The sequence below is a fragment of the Mustela erminea genome, chromosome 13 (genome assembly GCF_009829155.1).
Source record: "Mustela erminea isolate mMusErm1 chromosome 13, mMusErm1.Pri, whole genome shotgun sequence".
Lineage (NCBI taxonomy): Eukaryota > Metazoa > Chordata > Mammalia > Carnivora > Mustelidae > Mustela > Mustela erminea.
Genome location: NC_045626.1, coordinates 56,759,952 through 56,784,196, shown reverse-complemented (window position 1 = coordinate 56,784,196; position 24,245 = coordinate 56,759,952). Strand labels below are relative to the sequence as shown.

Sequence of the window (24,245 nt, the reverse complement as noted above, 5' to 3'; positions counted from 1 at the left end):
AAAATAATACATCTAACTCAGAAATTGCCCATCAGTATGAAAAGAAGGATACCTAAAACTCTATTTTCTCTTCTCTATATCTTATTACATACTCTAAGATATTTTAAAAATGCAGGCTCCACAGTGATCAGAAAGTTGATAATAACAGGCAATACTGTTGTGTTTTGTGTACCTGAATGATTTTAGACATACTTTTCATTTGAGTGTATCCCACAGTGACAGTCCCTGCTGAGACCATGTATCTGATAGCACAGAGCCAAGTATCTCAACAAACACACTGCATGCCACTCTCATGCTACAAAGAGAAAACCATTTTGTAGACACAGTCTTCCTACTGTACATTGTCTGGAAGGTGTTTTAAGTCCTTTGCTGCTGTACTAATGGATGCTCGTGAACTGTGTTTTACTCTGTTGTTTCGTATTCTAGAAAAACCAATTCTGTGTTGACAATAACCTGTAGCCCACAGATGAGGCGGGGAAATGTAAGCAGATGGGACACATCTGCTAATCATAAACATTTCTTCATTAGTGTCATCATCAAATTTATATGTGCTATGTTTTTGTGAAAGGCTCTGACAGCGATCATATTTAATCTATATTTTAAACAACTGAACCACTGGCCATTTTGTAGAGGTGGATCAGTATGGGCATGTAATACATATGGTACATATGGACTTTTTTTTTCTTTTTTGGTTATGATGGCTCCTTGAGGTTAATCATGCAATGTCAGTCACATCCAAATTCTTCCAACAGAGTGGTAAATACATATTATTTATTCATCTAGATTTGGAATATGGGAAGATGTTTTAGGATAGTGGAATCAAGCAATAGGTAAGTAAAGGAAATATGGGTGTATGATTCTCTGCTATGTCATTTACCTCTGTGACCCTGAGCAATCCTGCACCTCAAATTCATCTATAAAGGAAGAGTACGACCATGGGATATACCCATGAAACTGAGCAAATGCCTACAGCATAACTCAAAATATGGTCATACAAGTAACACATATTATTATAAACAATATACTCCAAAGCATCAATGTTTCCCTAAATAAAAATGCATTATTAATTTCTAAATCTTGACTTAGTACTGAGAAGAAAAGTCTAAAAACATTTTTCCCATTCATTTTTCTGCCTGGATCTCAGAATTACTTTGAGATGCAAGTGACTCTGTAGGCAGGAGATAAGCATTTTTGAAACTGTGATAGCATTAAAGGAATTATGAAATGACCATATTTATACCTCTACACTCGAAAGATCCTGCACCATGATTCCAGGTTTGTTTTTCCCCACAACTTCTAAAAGATGACCTCAGGCAAAGGCCAGGGCAAGGGTGAGAGGCTTGGAGGGCTCTATGAAACCATCACCTGCCACAAATCCTCACTCAACTGGAAGTCACTTTGCACAAACACAGTTTAATAGAAACCATTCTTGCAAGTGAAGGACACTAGTCTTATTTCATTAGCTATTAATAAAATAAACATTTCCCCACAGGATGCTTATCCAACCAGAGGAAATAAATCATTTAACAGTAAAATTATTCTAACATCATAGAGATTCACACAGGGCACACCAGGTCCAGGACAAATGGAGTTTCACTTAGAATTTGTCACAACACCTCTGTTTTGATCATCCCCTTCAGGGTATGACCACGAGGACAACTGGAGGGTAATAGGTAGTCATCAATGCCAAGAAAGGCAAGACAAGATTGGGTAATAGACAAGAAAGGCATTAATGGATGGACTGTAAAAACAATTTTGTCAACACTAATGATCAAATGTAATAGAACAATAGCAAGAGAGTTCAGGGGCATGGGAAATTCAATGTGATAGTCCCATTAAGGCTAGTGAATACAGCTACCTTTGTACCTTGGGTTTTGCCTTTTTCTTTCCTGACTTGGGACATGCATTTGGCTCTGCTTGAGCCCAATAACTGTCAACCTTGAGCACACCCTGGAGTCCTCTGGGAAGCCCTGAATGCGGGGACCTGACACAGACCCAATAAATCAGAATCCTGGTGTAGACCAGGCATTTTTTAACCCCCCCCCCAAGTGATCCTAGTGGAGTAAAGGCTCAGACTTTGCATTTAGACCTGTTTTTCAAAACAGCAGCTAGCTTTCTCCCTATGACAAGGCAGATTCTCTTTTTTATTGTTTTATATTTTTTAATTTAAATTCAATTAGCTAACATATAGTAAGTAAATTCATTAGCTTCAGATACAGATTCTCTTTAAAACATAGTCTTCTCCTTTGTAGCAGGAAATAGTTAAAGATCCCCAATACCCAAGGCGATGCTAAATTGAACCAGGAGCATCCCAAGCCCAGGATATTTGTAAAAACAAAAAGATCAAATTGTAACCCTAATTTGCCTATAAATTCTTGGGAGTATCTAAGACTCGGCTAAGGCAAGAGTTTAGACTTTATACTCTGTTTCTGAAGTAACATTAACACAAATATCAGAAGCCCAAAACTATTTTCCATGAAAATCTAAGATTCTGGAGATAAATCAAAGATGACAGGAAAGTGTCATTTTTAAAAGGTAGCTAATGCATTGTGGAAAATAACCATTAAAAATGCCTGTCTCATCAATTACCATACACAGCCCATCTTGATCAAGTTAAATACCAAACAACCACTAACGAAGAAAATAATTTTCGGTCTCTCATATCAAGATCCTAAAACAACTGGGAAGTGGGATACAAAAGAAAAAAAAAAAAAGAAAGAAAAGAAAAAACAAAATCAAACACTGAGGATCAGGATGGAGCACAGTAGCCACAGGCTGCAAAATCTCTTACAGTAGGGAGTGTAAAACTTTTGGAGAATGAGGAAGAGTTCAGATGAATTTGGTGCCTGTAGTCTCGGTCCTCTGCATACCTTCTTCCTTCCTGGCCAGTGGATCTTCTCACAGGAACACCAAGAGATGAGAAAACACTGACGTCAAGGTAGAAGGGTGAGGAATTGTGCAAGTGGGTCCAAGAATATTTTAAGAAACCTCCTCCAGAATGTACTCCCCAGCTGTCAACATATTGTTGCCTAATCTTGGGACAGCACATTAGGCCATCTTCCGTGTGCCCCAGAAGTCGAGGAATAAATACAGCCTTTTATTTCAGTTGTGATGATGAAAAGGCAAGAGAAATTTCACAGTTATAGAGTGTCATGCAACTGTGACACGTCACAGTCCTCATGACAGTGCAGAAGAGGAGGGACGATAAGAAGTGGAGAGGTGAGAGGCAGAGGACAGGTCAGCGTGCGTGAAGCTCAAGTCATGGGGGAATGGAACAGAAACACACAGGTGTAAAGTCATGGATGGAGCGGCTCAGTAGCAAACTAACTTAAATGTAGAATTAACCAAACTAAAACAAGACCTACAAGGAAAGAGGGATAGGTGGAAATCAACACTAGTCTCAGTAAAGAACGAGCGTCCTGCAGGTCAATACATAAAAGGAAGAAACAAGAATGAAATCGGAGAATGCCATGGGAAGGGGAGGTGAGACACAGAGCCTACAGCAGCGGGAGGCCTTCCAGGTGGAGAGGAGAGGTCTGAATCCCACTCATTCTTTCAGAATTCTGGCAACCATGGCTATGTCCATGACACTATTTGCCATGCAAAATACATATGGAATTTGAAAGATCATGGACTCTGAGAAACAAACAGGGTTCTGGAGGGGAGGGGGATGGTGGGTTGGGTGAGCCTGCTGGTAGGTATTAAGGAGCGCACATATTGCATGGAGCACTGGGCGTGGTGCATAAACAATGAATTTTGGAACACACACACACACATTAAATTAAAAAAAAAGACACACAAATTATGATTACACTAAAAATGTCCACTTAAATCGTCAAAAGATGTGTTGTTAATTTCTAATCCTACTCTAAAAGTATTTTGACAACCATATCTTCAAAGCAACATGGCTCAGCAGAAGCAATGGGAAAAAACAGAAATTTAAAGGGAAAAACAAAAGGTCTGTGAAGAACAGTAGACATTATTTAGAACATTTAGGAATCTCACAACTTATCAATAAAGAAGGAAGGAACAGAGACAAGTCACATCTTCAGTCGTCCATCAACAACCCAATCCTGACCCGGTTCCCTGGACCCCTCCCCAGGGGTCGTGCCCTTCTGCCTCTCGACCCTCCCTGAACAGGTCGGTGATGGTGAGTTACTGTACCTGCAACCACAGCCTGTCACCCGCCACAGTCCGGCCGATGGCACTGCACTGGAAGGTGGCAAACTGGCCTGCGTTGACTTCCACATTCTGAATCCGCAGGAAGTGGGGAGTTCTGGCTACATGAAGAAAGAGAGTGAAAGATTAAATTGGAGCTCTGTCACCTACATTTGTCTTGTTTGAATCTATCTGCAATTTGGGACCCTTCCGTTTTGTTTACCTTTAAAGGAAATGTGGCTTTTGATTATAAGAATGCTTTCAAGATCTCATCCTGATTGTAAAAGGGATCATGGAAGGCTTTGGTGTACTCTGTGAAAGAACAGAAAAGCCAAGCATTCTGGGATAGACCCAAGAAGAAAGAAGATATTTTATTGTTCCTGCTGTGCAAATTATCATAGCTCAGCAGTCTTCTTGTAATAACAGATCTGTATTAATAAAGATTACACTGAACCCTAATTGATGTTTTGAACAAAAACATATTAGATATTTATACGAGCAACATGAAAAGAACAGTAAGAAGTTAAATGATGTTGTCAAGGAAACTTTCTAAGCCAAGTACAAAGCTGTGCGTAATATATATTTTAATACAACTAATTGGTATGCAGCATTACTTATGTAATTTTACCCAACTACAAAAAATACTATCCTTATAGACAGACTCTGGGGAATTATGTTGGGACTGCCATAGCGTGGAAGTTTCTGCTGATTCTTACTCCTAATTTAAGAAGAAAGAATGATTCTAAATGCTAAACAACATTAAGTCTCATAACGGACATTATCCATGGGGGACAACCCTCTGACTAAAGGATAATTCTATTTGATCGGAGAAGCACAGACCAAATTTCTGCAACAGACAACACAGGTGTGTGAAGGAACTGGAATGACAGGTCAGGAGTTAAATTTTATGATGCCTGTCATCATAAAGGCTCCATTATTGGGGAAAGTCTCTTATCACAGCAATGACAGGGTAAAAGCAAGGTGCTGGGAGGAAGGTGGTTAGGGAGTAGAAAAGGAAGGAACAGGATGCTGGTACTTTCTGGAGGGATGGATAAATCTTCTGGACAATAACTCGAATAAATTTCTCATGCTTTGCCAGCTTGTCCTCACCATCAGTGTGTCTTTAGGCCATGTCTATGCACCTTCAAAGAATGGTACCCCACTACTGAGTACCCAAACGTGATAAACCAGCACTAATATTAACCTGTGCAGAACACAATTAGGAATGGAAGTGGGTTACTACCAAAAACAAAGAGAAATGCATTTTAATATCAGTAACACACAGTAAAAGCCCATTACTAACTTGGAGGCCACTAGTAATTCAAAAAATGTATTCATGATGTTTAGCAAGCCAAATGTCCTAAATAACTTCTACAAAAGTAGTATAACTATGGGTCATTGTTGCTAATACTAACATATTAATTTAAAGCTCTATGACCTATTTTTTACTAATTTATCTTTGGCCAAGAATAACATGATGTTGTGGTTTTTAAAAACCTCTGTAAAAAGTCCCTAAATCAAATTTCTCTTCTAGTCTCTGTTCCCAAAAAAGCTGAAAGATGTTTTGCTTTTAGAAAATGGCAAAAGGTAACATGTTTTGAGCACTTTTCCATCTTCGCATTCACAAATGCTCTGTGAGTAGGTATTGTTTTCCACTTTGCAAGTTGGGGAATTTGTAGGTTCTTGCCTAGTAAGTGTCAGAACAAGAGTGTGAACACTTCTAAAACCAGGCACGTTGAGTTGAGTTCATATTATTTGAAATTAATAATAATAATTATTTGAAATTAATAATACAATTATTAAAAATAACAAAAGTATGTTATTTAAAATTAATCGATGAATTCATATTATTTAAATTGAATTTGTATTACTCAATTGAACTGATTTTATATTCTTTAAAACCATTTACTCGCAACTGCAACTTCTGTAGAATTCTACTCTCCTAACCTCACCTTTGACACAAATGAACAAACTTACGCTACACAAAAAGTCCTAACGATTACTATTCTAGATTTACCTATATTAGGGGTTCCCAATATTAAAAGAAATCATTAAGAATTTGAGAATTTGAGATTTGACTGAATCGACAGGACTACATTAGAAGCAAAAAAGCTGTTTCCTTGCTCAAAGGGGACAACGAACCATGAGAGACTGTGGACTCTGAGAAACAAGATGAAGGTTTTGGAGGGGGGGGGGGTGGGGGGATGGGGGGATGGGTGAGCCTGGTGGTGGGTACTAAGGAGGGCACGAACTGCATGGAGCACTGGGTGTGGTGCATAAACAATGAACCTTGGAACACAGAAAAAAAAAATAAAATAAAATGAAGACGTTAAAAAAAAAGGAAATAAAAGCAAATGGAATATTCTTCTTCAAATCTACACACTACATCCATTATAGCACACCTGTCAATTGGAAACTTTTTCGACTTTTTCCCTTTTAAAATAATTCTAAGCACATTACCCCTAGCCACATGGACATCAAACTATACTATGCATAGAGCATTCATGAAAGGAAAAAAGATGATGGAAGGTAAGTTCTCTGTTCATTTGTGTGTTTGTACAGCAGTAGATTTTAGCTACTTCACAGGAATTCAGAGGGAGCAGATCAGAGCGGTCTGTGCTCTACAGGCCACACACACGTACAGACAGACACATACACACACACACTACCTTGCACTGCTAGCTCCTTAGGGAGCTGCTAGGTACATTTCCTGTCAATCTTCCTGAGCCACTGGGGGTCCCCTTTCAAGGGGTCCCCCAGCCACACAGCCTCTGCCCATCTACAAAAACCGCTCTCCTCAGATTACCAGCAAGCCCCTAGCCAGCCCAACAGCCTTCTTTCCTCCTCCTCCTGTGTCCGAAGGGGAAATGTTTTCCACCACACTGATCTGTTTCCAAAACTTCCCCCCAAAAACTTTCAAAGTTCTACTTTTGAAGTCATTTTCCTGAAGCTTTTTTCCTTTGTTCATTCTTCCTTGTTCTCCTCCCCAAAACTAGATTTGTCTCGGAATTAGGACTCAGCTCACTTCCCTTTCCAGAGTGTGGGCGCACCTGGTAGGTGTCCTCTACCCCCACAGAGCAACGTGAGATTCTTAGGGGCAAGGAATCTGTTACCTTGTCACCACGCAACACTCCTGTTGGCCACAAAGAAAGTCCTCCACCATCAGGAACCCTGGAGCCGCTCCAGTCACCTGTGTGCCCCGATCAGGGCAGACAAGCCCTTCTAGAGCCATACCTGACTTCATGCCACACCCCAGACAGAGGGCATCCAGACCACAGAAAACCGCAGCCACTATACTCCCCGCTGGTGAGCTGTGGGCTAGAGCCCGAGCCACTGCTGGGGTCACACCAGGAGGAAAGCTTATAATCCAGGTGCGCTCAGAGGCTGATAGATACTACAGGGAACTATTGTCCTAAGAAGCACAGTAAAAAACAAAAAAACAAAACAAAACAAAACCATTCAGGCCAGTGAAGGAAAACCAGGTCCCAGGGGAAAAGGCAGGGGCCACGGAGATTGATAACTGACTTCAGATTTTGTGAAGTGAACTCAGTATGCAGAAACTACAGAGAGGCATGTTTCCCTAAGGGTGAAGAAGAGTTTTCCAACAGAGACTGCCAGAACATGGCAGGAGCAGGCTGGGGAGGGAGCCATGTATAGACACAGAGTCCACAGCTGGCTGGGCAGAGAGGTGGGTAGAGCGGGAGTGCCTTTTGCGACTGGCATGCTATGGGCTGGTGCTGCTCCCAGTGGATCAAAGGGCCGTTGACACCTCTTCCCCCACTGCCGTGGTAGTGGTCCACCTGTGGTAATGGAGTCCTTCCTTGCTTTCTCCACAGGTGTTTTGGGTATGGAGGCTGCCTCTTCTGCTCCCTCTTTGGAGACACCTCTTGTATCCATGGGTAAACCGTAAGAAGGCTTCTGGTTTGAGTCACATGTAAAATGAGTATGCTCTCCAAAGCTGGCTTAGAATCCCAGGCTTCTTTGTTTAGAAGGAGCCTCTTGGCCTGGAAGCTCTTCTGTCAGGTTTTGATTTTGGCCTCTCTCTTCACCCTCTTTGGTCCTGCTCCTCCCTTGAGAACATGCCAGTCAGCTGGCATGTGCCTTTCCAAGTCCTTGATGCCCACGTGCTCCACCAGTACAGGACTATGTCTGCTTCCTTTCTTGTCTGCGTGACTTTGCAAAGGATCATTTAGAACCTCAGTAGATCCTTTGAGAAAATCTCCCAAGCTGACTCCCACCTACAGTAAGCACCACCTCCACTTCCATACTCCTGTGGGTTGTTAAAGACCGAGTATCCTCTTCGTTCAATTGGCAGGACGTCTCACTACTGCTGCCCTCTCCTGTCCATTTCATGCTTCCTCTCTCTGATTACCTCTCACTGAAGGCCACCATAGTAAGCTGGGTCCCTAAGACAAGGTTGAGTGTGTAGCCATCTTTTATGATCACTTCCGGTACAGGGATATTGCACCTGAGGTGCTACTCTGCCATTTCAGCCCACTGGGGGTAAGCCCAGGGTCAGTTCTGGGCCTGTCCTAAAAGGTTGGGGAGGATTTTGAGCATCACTCCTGGTATTTCTGTACATAGTTAAGCTATCAAACATTAAAAATCAAAAACGTTTCCCCTAAAAACCCATTGCAAAATCTCCATGTGCTACTCATCTATGTCTTAAGACTTGGCTTCTTGTCCTGCACCCCACCTATGACTCCTTTTCCTCCCTCCTTTGTCTCCTCCCCATTCCCCAAGGCCCCCAAGGACTTTCTCAAAATCTCTCTCACTTCTTTCATGCACTACAAGTGAGTTCTCTTAAATTTCTCAATCAGAAGTTCTAATCAGAGTGCGTGGGGACAACACAGCTGTTGTCCGCCTCTCCACCCATAGATGCCAAAATGCAAGAAAGATTCTCTTTCCTATGGTAACATTTCCTTTCCTGATAAAATCACTAGAGATTTTCAGCCCTTCAAAGGTTTCTACACTTTCTGAGTGGCACAAGGGGAAAGCCAAAATACATTTAGTTTGAACATCAAGAGTAAGCTTCCCATGGGCTAAAATAATTTATAGAAAATGAATTTCAAATCTTGAAATTTTTAATTTCATTCCTTATCTAGCATGGCAGGAGACTTATTTTGGAAGAGCAAGGATGGGGATATCCATAGAGTCCTCTTTTTCTTTTTTAAAAATAATATAGCATGTTTCCAAGCTGCCCGAGAAATAAGATAACTCATTTCCCCCCAGATCTGAACAGCATCTGAAAACAGCTTACCCGGACCAACTTCATTTACATATTCTTCCTACTAATATGGTTAATATATTTAAAAATGTCCAATTGATTGGAAATCAATTTAATTCTTTTTCCTAGGGTTTGTGATTTAAATAACTTATTTTTCACTTTTACAAAATATTTTTAATAATAGACATTAAAAATAGTGAACTATTCAATTTTTAATCATACAGAAATTTATCTCTAAGAAATAACTTTTGAAATATGATATAATTCTATACAGCTTTATTTTTTTAAAGATTTTCTTTATTTATTTGACAGAGATCACAAGTAGACAGAGAGGCAGGCAGAGATAGAGGGGGAAGCAGGCTCCCTGCCGAGCAGAGAGCCTGATGCAGGGCTCGATCCCAGGACCCTGACCTGAGGAGCCAAAGGCAGAGGCTTTAACCCACTGAGCCACCCAGGTGCCCCTATACACAGTTTAAAAAAAAAAATTGAACAAAAACTGTAACCTGTTTAGACAAATAGCATGTTGACCTAAAGCCTGGACAAGGTGAGGAAGGCTGGGAAACTGAAGTTTGATTCATCCAGGAATGCTCGCAGAGATTACTTATTGTAGTAGACGAGGAGACAGATGAAAAGCCAAATCATAAGAACAGCTGAAAATGGAGTAAGAATGGGGAGGTGGTGGAATGAAGGAAAAAAGAAATTCAGTTGAAACCAAAAAGGGAAGCTTTTGCGCCTGGTAGAATCCTTTCTCATGGGAGCATATTATAGGCTTCTATTATTCATGGGCTGCTCTGAGGTCTCTGGTGGGAGCTTCTGGCTTTGCCTTGCACTATCAGAACAACCCCTTGCCATTAAGAAAACTGAACACCCTCTAACATGGTCTATTGGTATCTTTCTCCCTTTTTGTGGTAACCATGCACTTAAAAAATTTTTAAAAATATTGTCAGCATTTTCCCATCTTAAATATTTATCTAAAACTATTTAAAAATCTGCCTGATATATCAGTGGTTCTCAACTAGGGCAATGGCACCCCTCCCCCGCAGGTAATATCTCACGATGTCTGGAAACATTTTGGTTGTCACAACAGGGGTGGAGAAAGTGGGGGGACTACTAGTATCTAGTGAAGAGATACCATGGATGGTGTTAAACAACCCGCAGTGCACAAGACAGTCCTCACCAAAAAGAATCAACTGACCCAAAATGTCAGTAGGGTCGAGATTGAGAAGTCCTGATATCCATGATAAAGACATACAAAAGTTTCCTGGACCACCCTCTCCTCTTGAACATTTGGGGTTCTGATATATAATGCTAAGATAAAAGATTCCATAATTAAATCATCATATAGACTTTCTGCTTTTTCCTTAGGATAAATTTTCAGAAACTGCATTTAATAAGACAAAAGAAATGCATTTTTAAAAGACTTTTGACAGAAATTGCCAGACTACTTTGCTTAAAGCATGTAACAATTTCCATCTCTACTAGCAAGGTAAGAGAGCTCTTTTCATTACACTCAAAAATACCAAGTATTAATTTCTGTAGCCTGTCTTGAGAAACTAATGAAATACATGTACTCTGCTCTATCAGCTAACTTAATAAATAATGTGACTATCAGAATTGTCACTAGTTCTGCCACTGGGTTGTTCATTCACTGGGAAGTCCACCCCAGGGAGGCTGCTTTCCTAAGGGCTCTGTTTCAAGCAATGGCTAACTGAACCAAAAAGAAAGACACAGAAAAAAACTCATTGATCAAGACAATCTGCTAATACTTACTGCCTCCGGGGGGGGGGGGGGAGGGGTTTGTTAGGATATGACTTACATTTTTAATTTGGAGGCCAAAGATATAATTATGCTAAAGTCTGTCTTTTTTGCCCCTATTCTTAAAGATCTATTGGACAGGATGAAAGTTATTACTTTTCCTTTAGAATTGTTTTGATCTTCAATACAGCTTTCTGAAAGACTGCCGGTGCATATTACTCATACCGTAAGGTTAAAGGTCTAAGGAATTTATACCTCTGTTCAAATTGTATTTTGGGAGAGCCCTTCCCTGGAATGGTCTGTCTTTGGTTTGGGAAACAGCATTGCTTAGTTGAGAAAAAGACTGCCAGAAAAAAATAACCTGGCTAAGATAATAAAAGCCACAGCCTAAGTGGAAACCAGATGAACACATATGAACCTATTAAGCACAAGTATTGTTATAAGCAACTTACCCTTTTCAGATGAAAGATAATTAATTGACCTAAATGGAAGACAGTAACTCTTCCACGAGGCTCAACACAACAAAGGGACTGTGGAATTCTCTTTCCCATATCAGTTTCTTCCAAGAACGTGGAAGTCAAAATTTCTAATATTGCCATTTGTGTTTTTTCAACCAACGTTAAAGGCCTATATAATCTTTCCAAAGTTTTAAGATGCCTGGATTCTCCATGTCCACTGATGTGAATTCTAGAACTGTTTTCCAATTGGAAGGCTGACACTATTTTAAGATTTGGATTTCTGCCACGTGTGTTCAAGCATTCAAGCATCAATATTTCAGCCCCTTACGACTTCTGAACAGAAGCAAAAGTTTTTCAACCCAAGCTTTAGTGGAGATATGTGTGTGTGACATATATATTTAATCTGTAAAACAGGATTTGCTTTTTTTTTTTTTTAAATAAAGTTACCTATTACATAGGGTTGGGAAAAAGATTACACAAGATGATGCCAGAAAGGTATTCTGTGTGTCTGGTACCCTCAAAAATGTTCGTTACTATTTAAAATAACTAATCTACCACTGGAAACTGGAAAAGATCCCAAGAAATAAGAATCTCTAGCCAGAAAAGTTTTGATCCCATGCTGAGCTGTATGCTCTGATCCTTGCCAAACTGTCTTAATTGTAACCCCAGGTATAGTACAGTTACAGCAGAAAATTTCAATCTATCCCATATTCAAAAAGAAAAATTCTCTCTCTCTCTCTCTCCAAATTTATAGACCCATTCGTCTCCTAGATACCCTTTCAAAATGCTATGCCAGCTTTCTTCTCAAGTCTGCAGGAGTTCTAAAAACTAAATATCTCCCATGAATATCAAACAGGATTTTTATTACAATTCTCCTATGTTCTCATCTCTGCCATATTCTGTTGCTTCTTATTAAGAAAATAGTTGTTAAAAGAATAGAGGTCTGTAGGTATTAATTGATCTCAAATCAACCTTTGATCCCAAAGCCAGAAACTACTGATCAAGATGCAGATCTTTTTGCAGATGTTTCCTATTATTGATCCTTCAAAGCCTGCACATAAACACCAACAACGAAATCCAAGACCGGTAATTTGTGAGATCAAAGTGCAGACTGAAGAGGGACAAAGGAGGACCCGGTCCTGACCCTTTTTTGTTTTCATTTGCATTTTAATGCAATGGCAGAGACTGAAACGGACTGGAGGCATTCCCAAACTGCTAGGACAAGCAGCCAACTCTCTTATTTGTGTAGCATGTCTTCACAAACAAGGAAGCCCAACTTCTGCCGAAAGAACAGCCTGGCCCTGCCCACACTGAGGCTCAGTACATTCTGCAAACATTTTCCTTTTTAAATTTTCAGATGGACATTGTTAAATCACCCCACGTAAGTAATCTATCATTTTAGCTACTTCATCCGCGGCTAACTTAGTCTAGTGGGCCCATCAGGATGGAGTGCCTAAATAATAAAACAGCTCACATTTATTGAGCTCTTAGAATGTGCCAAGCACTGTTCTAAGTTCTTGATGTACATTAACTCATTTAATCCCTACATTTATCCCACTGAGGGAAGCATCATTATTATTATCCTCATTATATGAATGTGTTTATAGGGCCAAAGAGGCCTAGTAATGCTTGTGATAGGAGCAGGAAGCTTTGCTCTTAACAGGTTACAGGACCAAACTATTTTTGTTTTGCTTGAAAGTTAAAAATGGGTCTTAATGACATAATTTTTCAAGTGGCAAAACAGATTCAACATTCTTATCAGAGAAAAATAAGTTAGGTACTAAATATAAATAACTTTCATAAGTCACTCATATCTTGAAGAAGAATGATTGATATTTTAGAGGAGAAAAACCCAAGTTAGGTTCTTATGTGTTTAAAATGAAATGTCAGGGGCACCTGGGTGGCTCAGTAAGTTTGCCTTCTGCCTTCAGCTCAGGTCATGATCCCAGGGTCCTGAGATCGAGTCCCATATCAGGCTCTGTGCTCAGAGGGGAGCCTGCTTCCCCCTCTCTTTCTGCCTGCCTCTCTGCCTACTTGTGATCTCTCTCTCTGTCAAATAAATTTTTAAAATATTAAAAATAAATAAATAAAATGAAATGTCAGTTCTGAGTCCTATGCGCTTCTCAGTCAAAGCATGTGATCACTCATCATTACTCAACAGAACGTAATTCAGAAAACAGTTCTAATTTTTTGCCACTTTTATTCCTATTTTAATCCCACTACTTAATGTCTTCATTAAAAAATCTAAATTGAGAAGTAGGCAAACAATATTTGGGTATGCAAATGAATCAATGAGTGAAAAATAATTTTGTTGTATAAAATAAGAATAATTTGAACCTAGGATGCTATATTATGAAGTCTGAATTTCTTTACTGTTTAAAAAAAACCTCCTTATTTCACGCTCCAAAATAGTAAAACACCATAATATTGGATTTTATATTGACTTTATGCAATAAATGGCATGTGGGGTTTTTTTTCAGTCTTTTTCAAAAAGTAACCTACTAAATAAAAGAAGATATCTGAAAATGATATATCCAATAAGGGGTTAATATTCAAAACATGTAAGGAACTCCTACAACTCAACACCAAAAAAAAAAAAAAAAAAACAAAAACCAAAAACAAAAACTAATAATCTGGTTAAAAATAGGCAGAGGAGATGACTAGACATTTTTTCCACAGATGACACATAGATGGATGACAAACACACAAAAAGATGTTCCACATCAATGATCATGAGGAAAACATGAACCAAAACCATGATGTGAGAAACCGTCTCACAACCATCATAATGACTAGTATCAACAAGACAAGAAACAACAGGGGTTGGCATGGATGTGGAGGAAAGGGAACTTCTGTGCACTAGTGTTGGGAATGGTGGAGCCACTATGGGAAGTGGTATGGAGTTTCCGCAAAAATTAAAACTTGTAATACCATATAATGTAGTAGTTTCACTGCTGGGTATTTACCTAAAGAAAACAATTACATACATTTGAAAAGATATTGGGACCCCTATGTTTACTGCCCCATTATTTACAATAGCCAAGATAGGGAAGCAACCTAAATGTCCATTGATATGTGAATGGATAAAGAAAATGTTATACACACACACACACACACACACACACACACACACACACACACATATACATATATCCATAATGGACTACTACTCAGCCATAAAAATGAAATATTGCCATCTGTGACAACATGCATAAATATACAGAGTATTATATTAAGTCAAATAAGACAAGCAAAACAAAAAAGACAAATATCATGTGATTTCACATATATGTGAAATCAAAACACAAACAAATAAAATAAGACTTATAAATACAAAAGACAAACTGGTAGTTGCCAAAGGGGAGTGGAAGGATGGGTAAAAATAGATTAAGAAGTACAAACTTCCAGTTATAAAATAAACAAGCCACAGGGATATAAAATACAGTCAATAATATCAATAATATCTTAATTATTTTTATGGCTACAGATGGTAACTATGCTTATTGTGAGCACTGCATAATGCACAGAATTATCAAATCACATGTCACACACTTGAAACTAATACAGTATTATACATTAACTATACCTCAATAAAAAAAAAATGCCAAAGGGAGTTCTTTGAATGGAAGTAAAGCAATGTTAATTAATATCATAAAAACATAAAAGGTAGAGTAAACCTCGTTGGTAATCATAAATTTATAGTCATAGTTAGAATTTGCAATATGGTAATAGTGGTGCCTAATTCATTTACAACTCTAAAAGTTATTTTAAAAAGAACATAGTAAAAATAACTATAAATAGAATGACCTGTTGTTAGTTACACAATATAAAAAACACATAAATTATAGCAAAAGAACCCATTTGGTAATAACCTAAAGTGTGAGGAAGAGAAGTAAAAGTTCAAAGCTTCCAAATGCTATCAAAGTTAAGTCGTTATGAGTTTAAAATCAGGCACTATAAGTTTACTTCATGTAAGCTTTATGGGAATTATACAGAAAAATGTTGTGGTAATTTCATGAAAGAAAAAGACAAAGAAGTCAAAGCATATTGAAACCAAGAACATCAAAACACACAAAAAAGTCACCAGAATCAGAAAAAAGGAAAAACAGATCTACAAAGCAACTAGAAAGAAATAAACAAAATGGAAACAGTGAGTCCTTTCCTGTCAATAGTTACCTTAAATAGAAATGGATTAAAAGACATAGAATGTCTGAATGGATAAAAAGCAAAACCAAGATCCAACAATGTGCTGCCTACAAGAGAAGCACTTTAGCCTTAAAGACACACATAGGCTGAGAGTGAAGGGATTGGAAAAAAACATTTCAAGCAAATGGTAAGCAAAAAAAAAAAAAAAAAAGAAAGAAAGAAAGAAAGAAAGAAAGAAAAGTTCATGTCTATACTTAGACAAAATAGACCTTAAAAATGATACAAAGAGAAAAAGTCATTATGTAATGACAGAGGGGCCTAATACAACAAGGAGATATAACAACTGATGTAACAAGAATATATATGTACACAATGGTGAAGCACCAACATACAAAAGCAAAAATTTATAGAAATAAAAGGATAAATAAACAGTAACACAACAGTTGGGGATTTTAATATCCCACTCTCAAAAATGGACAGAGCATATGGAGGGAGAATCATTATGGAAACAGCAGACCTGAACAACAGTATAGACCAAATGGACCTAACAAACATATAAAACATTCTATCCAACAACAGCTGAGTAATACATTCTTCTTAAGCACACGTGGAATATTTTCTAGGATGGACCATATGTTAGGCCACAAAACAAGTCTTAGCAAATTTAAGAAGATTGAAATAGTACCAAGAATCTTTTCTACCACAGTGTGAAACTGGAAATCAGTAGGAGAAAACTGGAAAATTCATGAATACATGAAAATTAAACTATTCTCTCCTAAAAAAAAAAAACAAAAGAATCAAAGAATGCATTAAAGAGAAGAAAATATTCCTTCAGATAAACAAAAATGGAAACACAAAACACAAAAAGAATTTGTAGGATGCGGCAAAAACAGTTCTAAGAGAGGACTTCATAACACTATATGTCTACTTAAGAAGCAAAAAAGATTCTAAATATACAACCTAACTCTACATCTTGAAGAAGTAGAAAAGAATAACAAATTGAGCCCAAAGTTAGCGGAAGAAAGGAAACGACAAAGATTAGAGTAGAAAAAAAACAAAGAACAGAAAACGTTAGAAAAGATTAGCTAAACTAAGAGCTGGTTCTTTCTTTCTTTTTTTTTAAAGGTTTTATTTATTTATTTGACAGAGAGAGATCATAAGTAGGCAGAGAGAGAGGGGGAAGCAGCCTCCTTGCTAAGCAGAGAGCCCGATATGGGGCTCAATCCCAGGATCCTGGGATCATGACCTGAGCCGAAGGCAGAGGCTTTAACCCACTGAGCCACCCAGGCACCCCAGAGTTGGTTCTTTCAAAAGATTAACAAAACTGACAAATCCACAGGTAGACTAACCAAATTAAAAACAGAGAATAGGAGACATTACAACTGATAGCACAGAAATTCAAAGGGTCATAGGAGGCTGCTAAGAACAACTTTAGGCAAAAAAAAAAAAAAAAAAAAAAAAACTAGAAGAAATGGAAAAATTCATGGAAACATACAGCTTACCAAGACTAATTTAGATAGAAATAGAAAATCTGAATAGGCCAATTATGAGTAAGGAGATGAATCAGTAACCAAAAATGTCTCAACAAAGAAAAACCCAACACTAGATGGCTTCACCACTGAATTTTAGCAAACATTTAAAGAATTAACACTGATCCTTCTCAGACTTCTACAAAATTAAAGAGGAAGAAATTGTCCCAAACTCATTCTTTGAGTCCAGCATTATCCTATACTAAAATTAGAAAACTAAAAACAAAACAAAATGAAATAAAACAAAACAATTACAAACATCCTTCAAGAATGCAAAATTTCTCAAATAAAATGTTATATATTTATTTATATAAATTTATTTAAATTTATATCTATTTATTTATATTTATATTATTATACAAAATGATATATATTCTCAATAAAATATTAACAAACCACTTCAGCAGCACATTAAGAGGATCATACAGCTTGATCAAGTGGAATTTATTCCTGGGAGGCAAGGATGGTTTAACATAGGCAAATCAATCATTATGAATATATCACATTAAGACACATACAAGCAGCTCAATAGATATAGAAAAGGCATTGGACAGAATTCATTATCCATTCAGGATACCTACTCTGAACAAATTACACATAGAAGATCCATATCTCAGCACAATAAAGGTCACATAGAGAAGCCCACAAATAATAGCACACTGAATGGTGAAATACTGAAAGCTTTTTTTCTAAGATTAGAACAAGACATGATTGCCATTTTTAGCACTCGTATTCAACATAGTTCAAAAAGTCTTAGCTAGGGCAATCACACAAGAAGAAGAAATAAAAATTATCAGAATTAGAAAGAAAGAAAGAAAGAAAACTCTCTCTACTTGCAGATAACATAACTTTATATAGAAAAAAAACCTAAAGACTCAACCAAAAATGTGTTACATCAATGAATTCAGTAAAGTCTCAGAATACAAAAGTAACATATAAAATTGAATAGTGTTTTTATACACAGACAATGAATTTTCTGAAAAAGAGAGAAAGCAATCAATCTCATTTACAACAGCTTCAAAACAATACAATACTTGGGATCAAATTTAGCTAAGGAGATGAAAGATCTCTACACTAAAAACTACAAGATATTGATGAAAAAAGATTTTAGAGGACACAAAGACAAACATATAAGAAGATGTGGTCCATAAAAACAGTGGAATATTACACAGCCATCAGAAAGGATGAATACCAACTTTTTGCCTCAACATGGACAGGACTGGAGGAGGTTATGCTGAGTGAAATAGATCAAGCAGAGAAAGTCAATTATCATATGGTTTCACTTATTTGTGGAACATAAAAAATAGCACAGAGGACATTAGGAGAAGGAAGGTAAAAATGAAGAGGGGGAAATTGGAGAGGGAGACAAACCATGAGAGATTATGGACACCAGGAAACAAACGGAGGGTTTTAGAGGGAAGGGGGTTGTGTGATGGGTGATGGATATTAAAGAGGGCATGCATCACATGGAGCACTCAGTGTTGTACGCAAACAATGAATCACGGAACACTACATCAAAAACCAATGGTGTACTGTATGGTGACTAACATTACATAAGAAGAAGAAGAAGATACAAATAAATGGCAAGGTAGTCCACTTTCATGGTTTGAAAGAATATTTTTAATATTTTATTATTTTTTGGAGACTTTCTATTTATTCATTTGCGTGAGAGAGTGAGTGAGAGCATGAGCAGGGGGAAGGGTCAGAGGAATAGGGAGAAGCTCGATCCTGGGACCCTGGGATCATAACCTCAGCTGAAGGCAGATGCATAACTGACCAGGCACCTCAAGAATTAATATTTTTAAAATGTAATACTACCAAAAGCCATCTATAGATTCAATGCAATTCTTACTGAGATTCCAAAAGCACTTTTTTTTTTTTTAAACAAAAGTAGAAAAGACACTCCTAAAACTTATATGGAACCTCAGGAAGACCCTGAATATCCAGAAAAATCCTGAGAAAGAAGAGCAAAGCAGGAGACATCACACTTCCTGATTTCAAGCTACAGTATAAATCTATAGTCATCAAAATGGCATGGTACTGGCATAAAAATGGACAAACAGATGAATGGAACAGAACTGAGAGCCCAGAAATATACCCCAGCACACAGAGTCAACTAATTTTTTAAATGGAATTCAAGAATACTCAACTCAAAAGAAGACAGTCTTCTCAATAATGGAACTGGGATATTCCCATATATAAGAATGAAATTTGACCCATATCTTACCCCATACACAGAAATTAGCTTGAAATGGATTAAAGCCTTAAATATGAGACATAAAACCATAAAACTCCCAAAAGGAAACAAAGGAATACAGCTCCTTGGCATGGGTCTTAGTAATAGCCTTTTGGATTTGACACCTAAAGCACAAGGGAAGAATAAAAAATAAACAAGTGGCAGTACATCAAACTAAAAACTTCTGCACAGCAAAATAAGCTATCAACAAAGTGAAATGACAACATTATAGAATGGGAAAAATATATGTAAACCATATATATGATGAGGATTTATATCCAAAATATACAAAAAGCTCATACAACTTAATAGTAAAAAAAATAATAATAATAATAACCTAATTAAAAAATGGACAAAGGACCTGGATAGACATTTCTCCAAAATAGATATATAAAAGATCCATAGGTACAGGAAAATAAAAGATGCTCAATATCACTAGTCCTTAGAGAAATGCAAATTAAAACCACAAAAAGATATTGCCTCCTGCCTGTTATAATGACCATCATCAAAAGTGTAAGAAGTAACAAATACCAGTATAGATGTGGAGAAAAGGCAACCCTTATGTGTTGCTGATGAGAATGTAAATTGGTGTAGCCATTATGGAAAACAGTATGGAGGATCTTCAAAAACATTAAAAATAGAACTACCATATGACCCAGCAATTCTGCTTCTATCAATTTAACCAAACATACTAAAAACACTAACTGGAACAGATATCCGCACGCCCATGTTCATAGCAGCATTATTTACAAGAGCCAAGACATGGAAACAACTTAAATTTCTATCAGTTGATGAGTGGAAAAAGAAGTTGGATAAAGAAGTATGTTACATACAATGGAATATTATCCAGTCCTTAAAAAAACAAGGAAATTCTATCATTTGTGACAACATGGGCCTCAAGGGCATTACACAAATGAAATAAATCAGACAGAGAAAGACAAATACTGTATGATTTCATTTACATATGGAAACTAAAATGAATCAAACAGGAAAACAAACTCATGTGATCAGACTTGTAATCACTAGAAGGGAAAGGTTACAGGGAGAGGAGGGGGAGGGAAGGTGGTCAAAAGGAACAATCTTCAAGTTACAAATAAATACTAGGAATGTAATATACAAACATGATGACTATAGCTATCCTCACTGTGTAATATATACCAAAGTTGTTAAGAGAGTAAATCCTAAATCCTATGGGTTCTCATCACAAGGAGAACATGTGTTTTCCTTTTCTTTCTTTTTATTGTATCTATAATGAAAAGACAGTTGCTAGCTGAACCTACTGTGGTAATCATTTCATAATATATGTATATTAAAACAAATGTGCTGATGCCTGAAATTTTTACAGTGAGGTATGTCATGATCCCAGGGTCCTGGGATCGAGCCCCATGTCGGGCTCTCTGCTCAGTGGGGAACCTGCTTCCTCCTCTCTCTCTCTGCCTGCCTCTCTGCCTACTTGTAATCTCTGCCTGTCAAATAAATAAATAAAATCTTTTTTAAAAAAAAAGAAAGAAATGGGGAAAAATCTAAAGTCATTTCTTTCAAAAGGTATATAAGTGGCCAATAAACAGACAAAAGGATGCTTAACATAATTTACCATTAGGTAATCAAAATCACAAAGAAGTGCCACTCTGAAGTCACTGAGGTAGGGAAAAAAAAAAAAAAAGACAAATGACAAATATTAGCAAGAGTCCACTGCCCCTCAGAATGTAAAACGGAGAAACCAATTTAATAAACAATGTCACTCTTACCTCAAATGCTAAACACAGAGTTGTTCTGCGACCCACCAATCCTCCTCCTAAGTACGTATCCAAAAGAATTGAAAACAAATGTCTACACAAAAGCCCGTAATAGAAACGTTCATCACAGTGTCATTCCCAATAGCCTCAAATTAGAAACGACCCAAACATCCATCAGTTGATGAACATGTAAAGAACATGCGGCATACCAAAGCACGGACTGTTTCTCAAGCTTTGAGAAAGAATGAAGTATTGAAACCCTCTAGAACATGGATGAACCATGAGATGCTGTGCTCAGGGAAAGAAAACAGAAAAGACCATGGATTCCACTTAAATGCACTATGAGAAAGCAAGCCAATCTATAGAGACAGAAAGTAGACTAGTAATTGCCTACGACAGAGTCCAAGGGAATGGAGAATTGACCTAACAGTGGGGGCTGGGTTTCTTTCTGGGGTGATGAAAATATTCTAAAGTGGCTTGTGGTGATGGTTACAGAACTCTGTGACTATACTAAAAACACTGAATTGTTCACTTTAGGTGGGTAAGCTGTATGATATGTGAATTATATATCAATAAACCTGTTAAAACACTGCATGGTTTGTAAGATATAAAAATATATGCCAGCCTTACAAGGTAATAACAGAAATACCCATATATGCATAGCTTATAACCTTCTTAAAAATAGGAGACAACATTATGAAGCTGATAAAAATGCTTCTTCAGGTTCTCTTACTATACTAGCATTATTGAACAAAATTCAAAATATATTTTTAGTGCGCATACCAAATACAAAAATTATCTGTGTTCATTAGAAGTGAACTTAAGCCATCGAGCTGCTGATTCTGCACAGCCAATATCCACATTTCATGCTGATCCTGCATTTTATTGTCACTACATTAAAATCAATTTTATGAGCAACTGTATACTCTTAACAGAACAAGTACTTTTAAAAAAATGTTGAAATGCCTACTCATAAACATCTATGAATCCAAACAGGAGCCTTTAGAGTGAAGTAAATAAAGTTCACCAGTTTTGCATCTTTTCGGAAAGCACAGTTTTAGCTCTGAAACACTAATGCTCCCTTATGATTTAAATCTAATGACCATCACGATTTCAAAATAATTGATTATTATTTAGAAATCTTTCTAAGAAATCCCCTAAAATATTACCTGCAAGGCTTTACATTTTAAGACCAAACTATTGCCTTCTTTAAAATCTTTATTTGCATCTTTTCCCCATAAACTTAGAGATTCAGGGAAAAAATAACTACAGAAGGGCCATCATCAAAACCATTTAAAGCTTACAGTTCAAAGTGCTGGTATATCATACATCACCCTGGTACAGAGCCTGTTTTGCAATTCTGTGTCTCTTAACAGCGGTTTGCAAAGCCAATTAGGTATTAGCACCAGTATTCTCCAAAGGAGAGACCATAAACACCATTTCTACGGCTACAAGCAGCTGAGTTGGGAAGGAATGAACACAACTGCAGAAGACATATTTCGAGAGGCTCAGACAGAAGGACAAGCATTAAATTAAGTCTGCATCTTTCTGAAGACAACGACTCAGATCCTGTGGAATGGGAGGACCCACACATCCAGAGTTCTTTTGTTGGCAGATGGCCAGACGGAGAACAAACCCAGGCTGGAGAACAAGACAGACCCCTGCCAATGTGGCCTCATCCATTCCTCTGCAACAGGGCAGGAGAAACATCCAACTTGGGGTGAAGGATTCTCTGAGTAACGGGGAGCACTCAGCACATAGTAGGCATGCAATTTCCTCTATTCTCTTTAACCTCCTGGTAAGAGGTGAATCCGAGGAGGGATCACTTAGGCACATTTGAAGATGCCCGGCATTTTTCCAAGCCCAAGCCTATTACTCTGAGAATTTGGCCAGGTTCCAGCTCAGGTAATTATATTCTGCTTCCTAAATTTGCCCTGCTGTTCCAATTAGGTACAGCATAGTTCGTTTTCCTGCCTTTTCAAAAAAAAAAGAGGGATAAATTCTCAGTGTGTTACAGAAGTAACACCTGCCTCAGTAAGGAGAAAGACAATTGCAGTGTTGAACTCGGGTGTTGTGGCGAGCTCTGAGCACCAGATAAGGATCCCCGAGAGGGCCAAATCCCTCTGGATGAGATCAGATGACTGTGCCATGATACCTTCCTCAGATAATGACCACAAAGGGCTCTCCGTAACTACAACATGGAATGAGCTCATGATTCCTTCAATCCAGGCAATAAAAGCAGAGACAGTCCTGCAAATGTTTGTATCTTTAATACCATTGCAGGTATAACTGCTTTCTCAGGAACTGGGGTAGGGACCATCAGTGGAAATCAGGAATGTAAGAACCAGCCAGTCTCTCTTTAATCCCAGGAACCCTAAAAATAAAGCAGCTGTCATCTCTCACCCGGCCAAAGATTTAAAGTCTGACAATATCAATTTTGGGCAAGGATATAGGGAAAATAAAGCTCCCATGCACCACTGGTGGGAATATAAACTGGTTCAGACACTTTTCATAGCAATTTGGCAGCATCTTGTAAAACTAAAAGTGTTTCTACCCTACGTCCCAGCCATCCTGCTTCTAAGAATACACCCTGCTGAGGTTCTTGTACACTGCACCCCGCGGCACGCACATCGGGCTGTCCACTGCAGCCATGTTTGTCCTAAAGCACAACTGGGAGAAAAACTAAATATTCGTGGAAGAATAGAAAAATATAGTATATTCTTATGATAGAATATCATGGATTGACCTAAAAAACATAATGCTAAGCGGAGGAAAAAAAAACACAGAGTAATTTGTACAGTTGGATACTACTTATTAGAATTTATAAAAGACAAACCATACTTTCTTTTTATGAGCCACACAGTGATTAAGGGGAAAAAGCACAGTTATACGCATGCACACACGCATGCACACACATGCCTACACAGACATTTACAGCATTTTGGTGGCTCAGCTCTCAAAGCACTATTCTGGGGTTAGGAAATGCCCCTTTGTATTTTT

The 24,245-nt window shown here is 37.8% G+C and overlaps 1 protein-coding gene across 12 annotated transcripts in view; it reads right to left on the bottom strand.

Annotated features, from left to right (window-relative positions):
- The window catches only part of PTPRM (protein tyrosine phosphatase receptor type M), a 761,675-nt gene that overhangs the window by 418,893 nt on the left and 318,537 nt on the right, over positions 1–24,245 (bottom strand). For all 12 annotated transcript variants that reach the window (XM_032310611.1, XM_032310612.1, XM_032310613.1 and 9 more), the window contains one exon: positions 4,165–4,280. In XM_032310611.1, the coding sequence (XP_032166502.1) occupies positions 4,165–4,280 (116 nt within the window). The remainder of the gene's footprint in view (positions 1–4,164; positions 4,281–24,245) is intronic.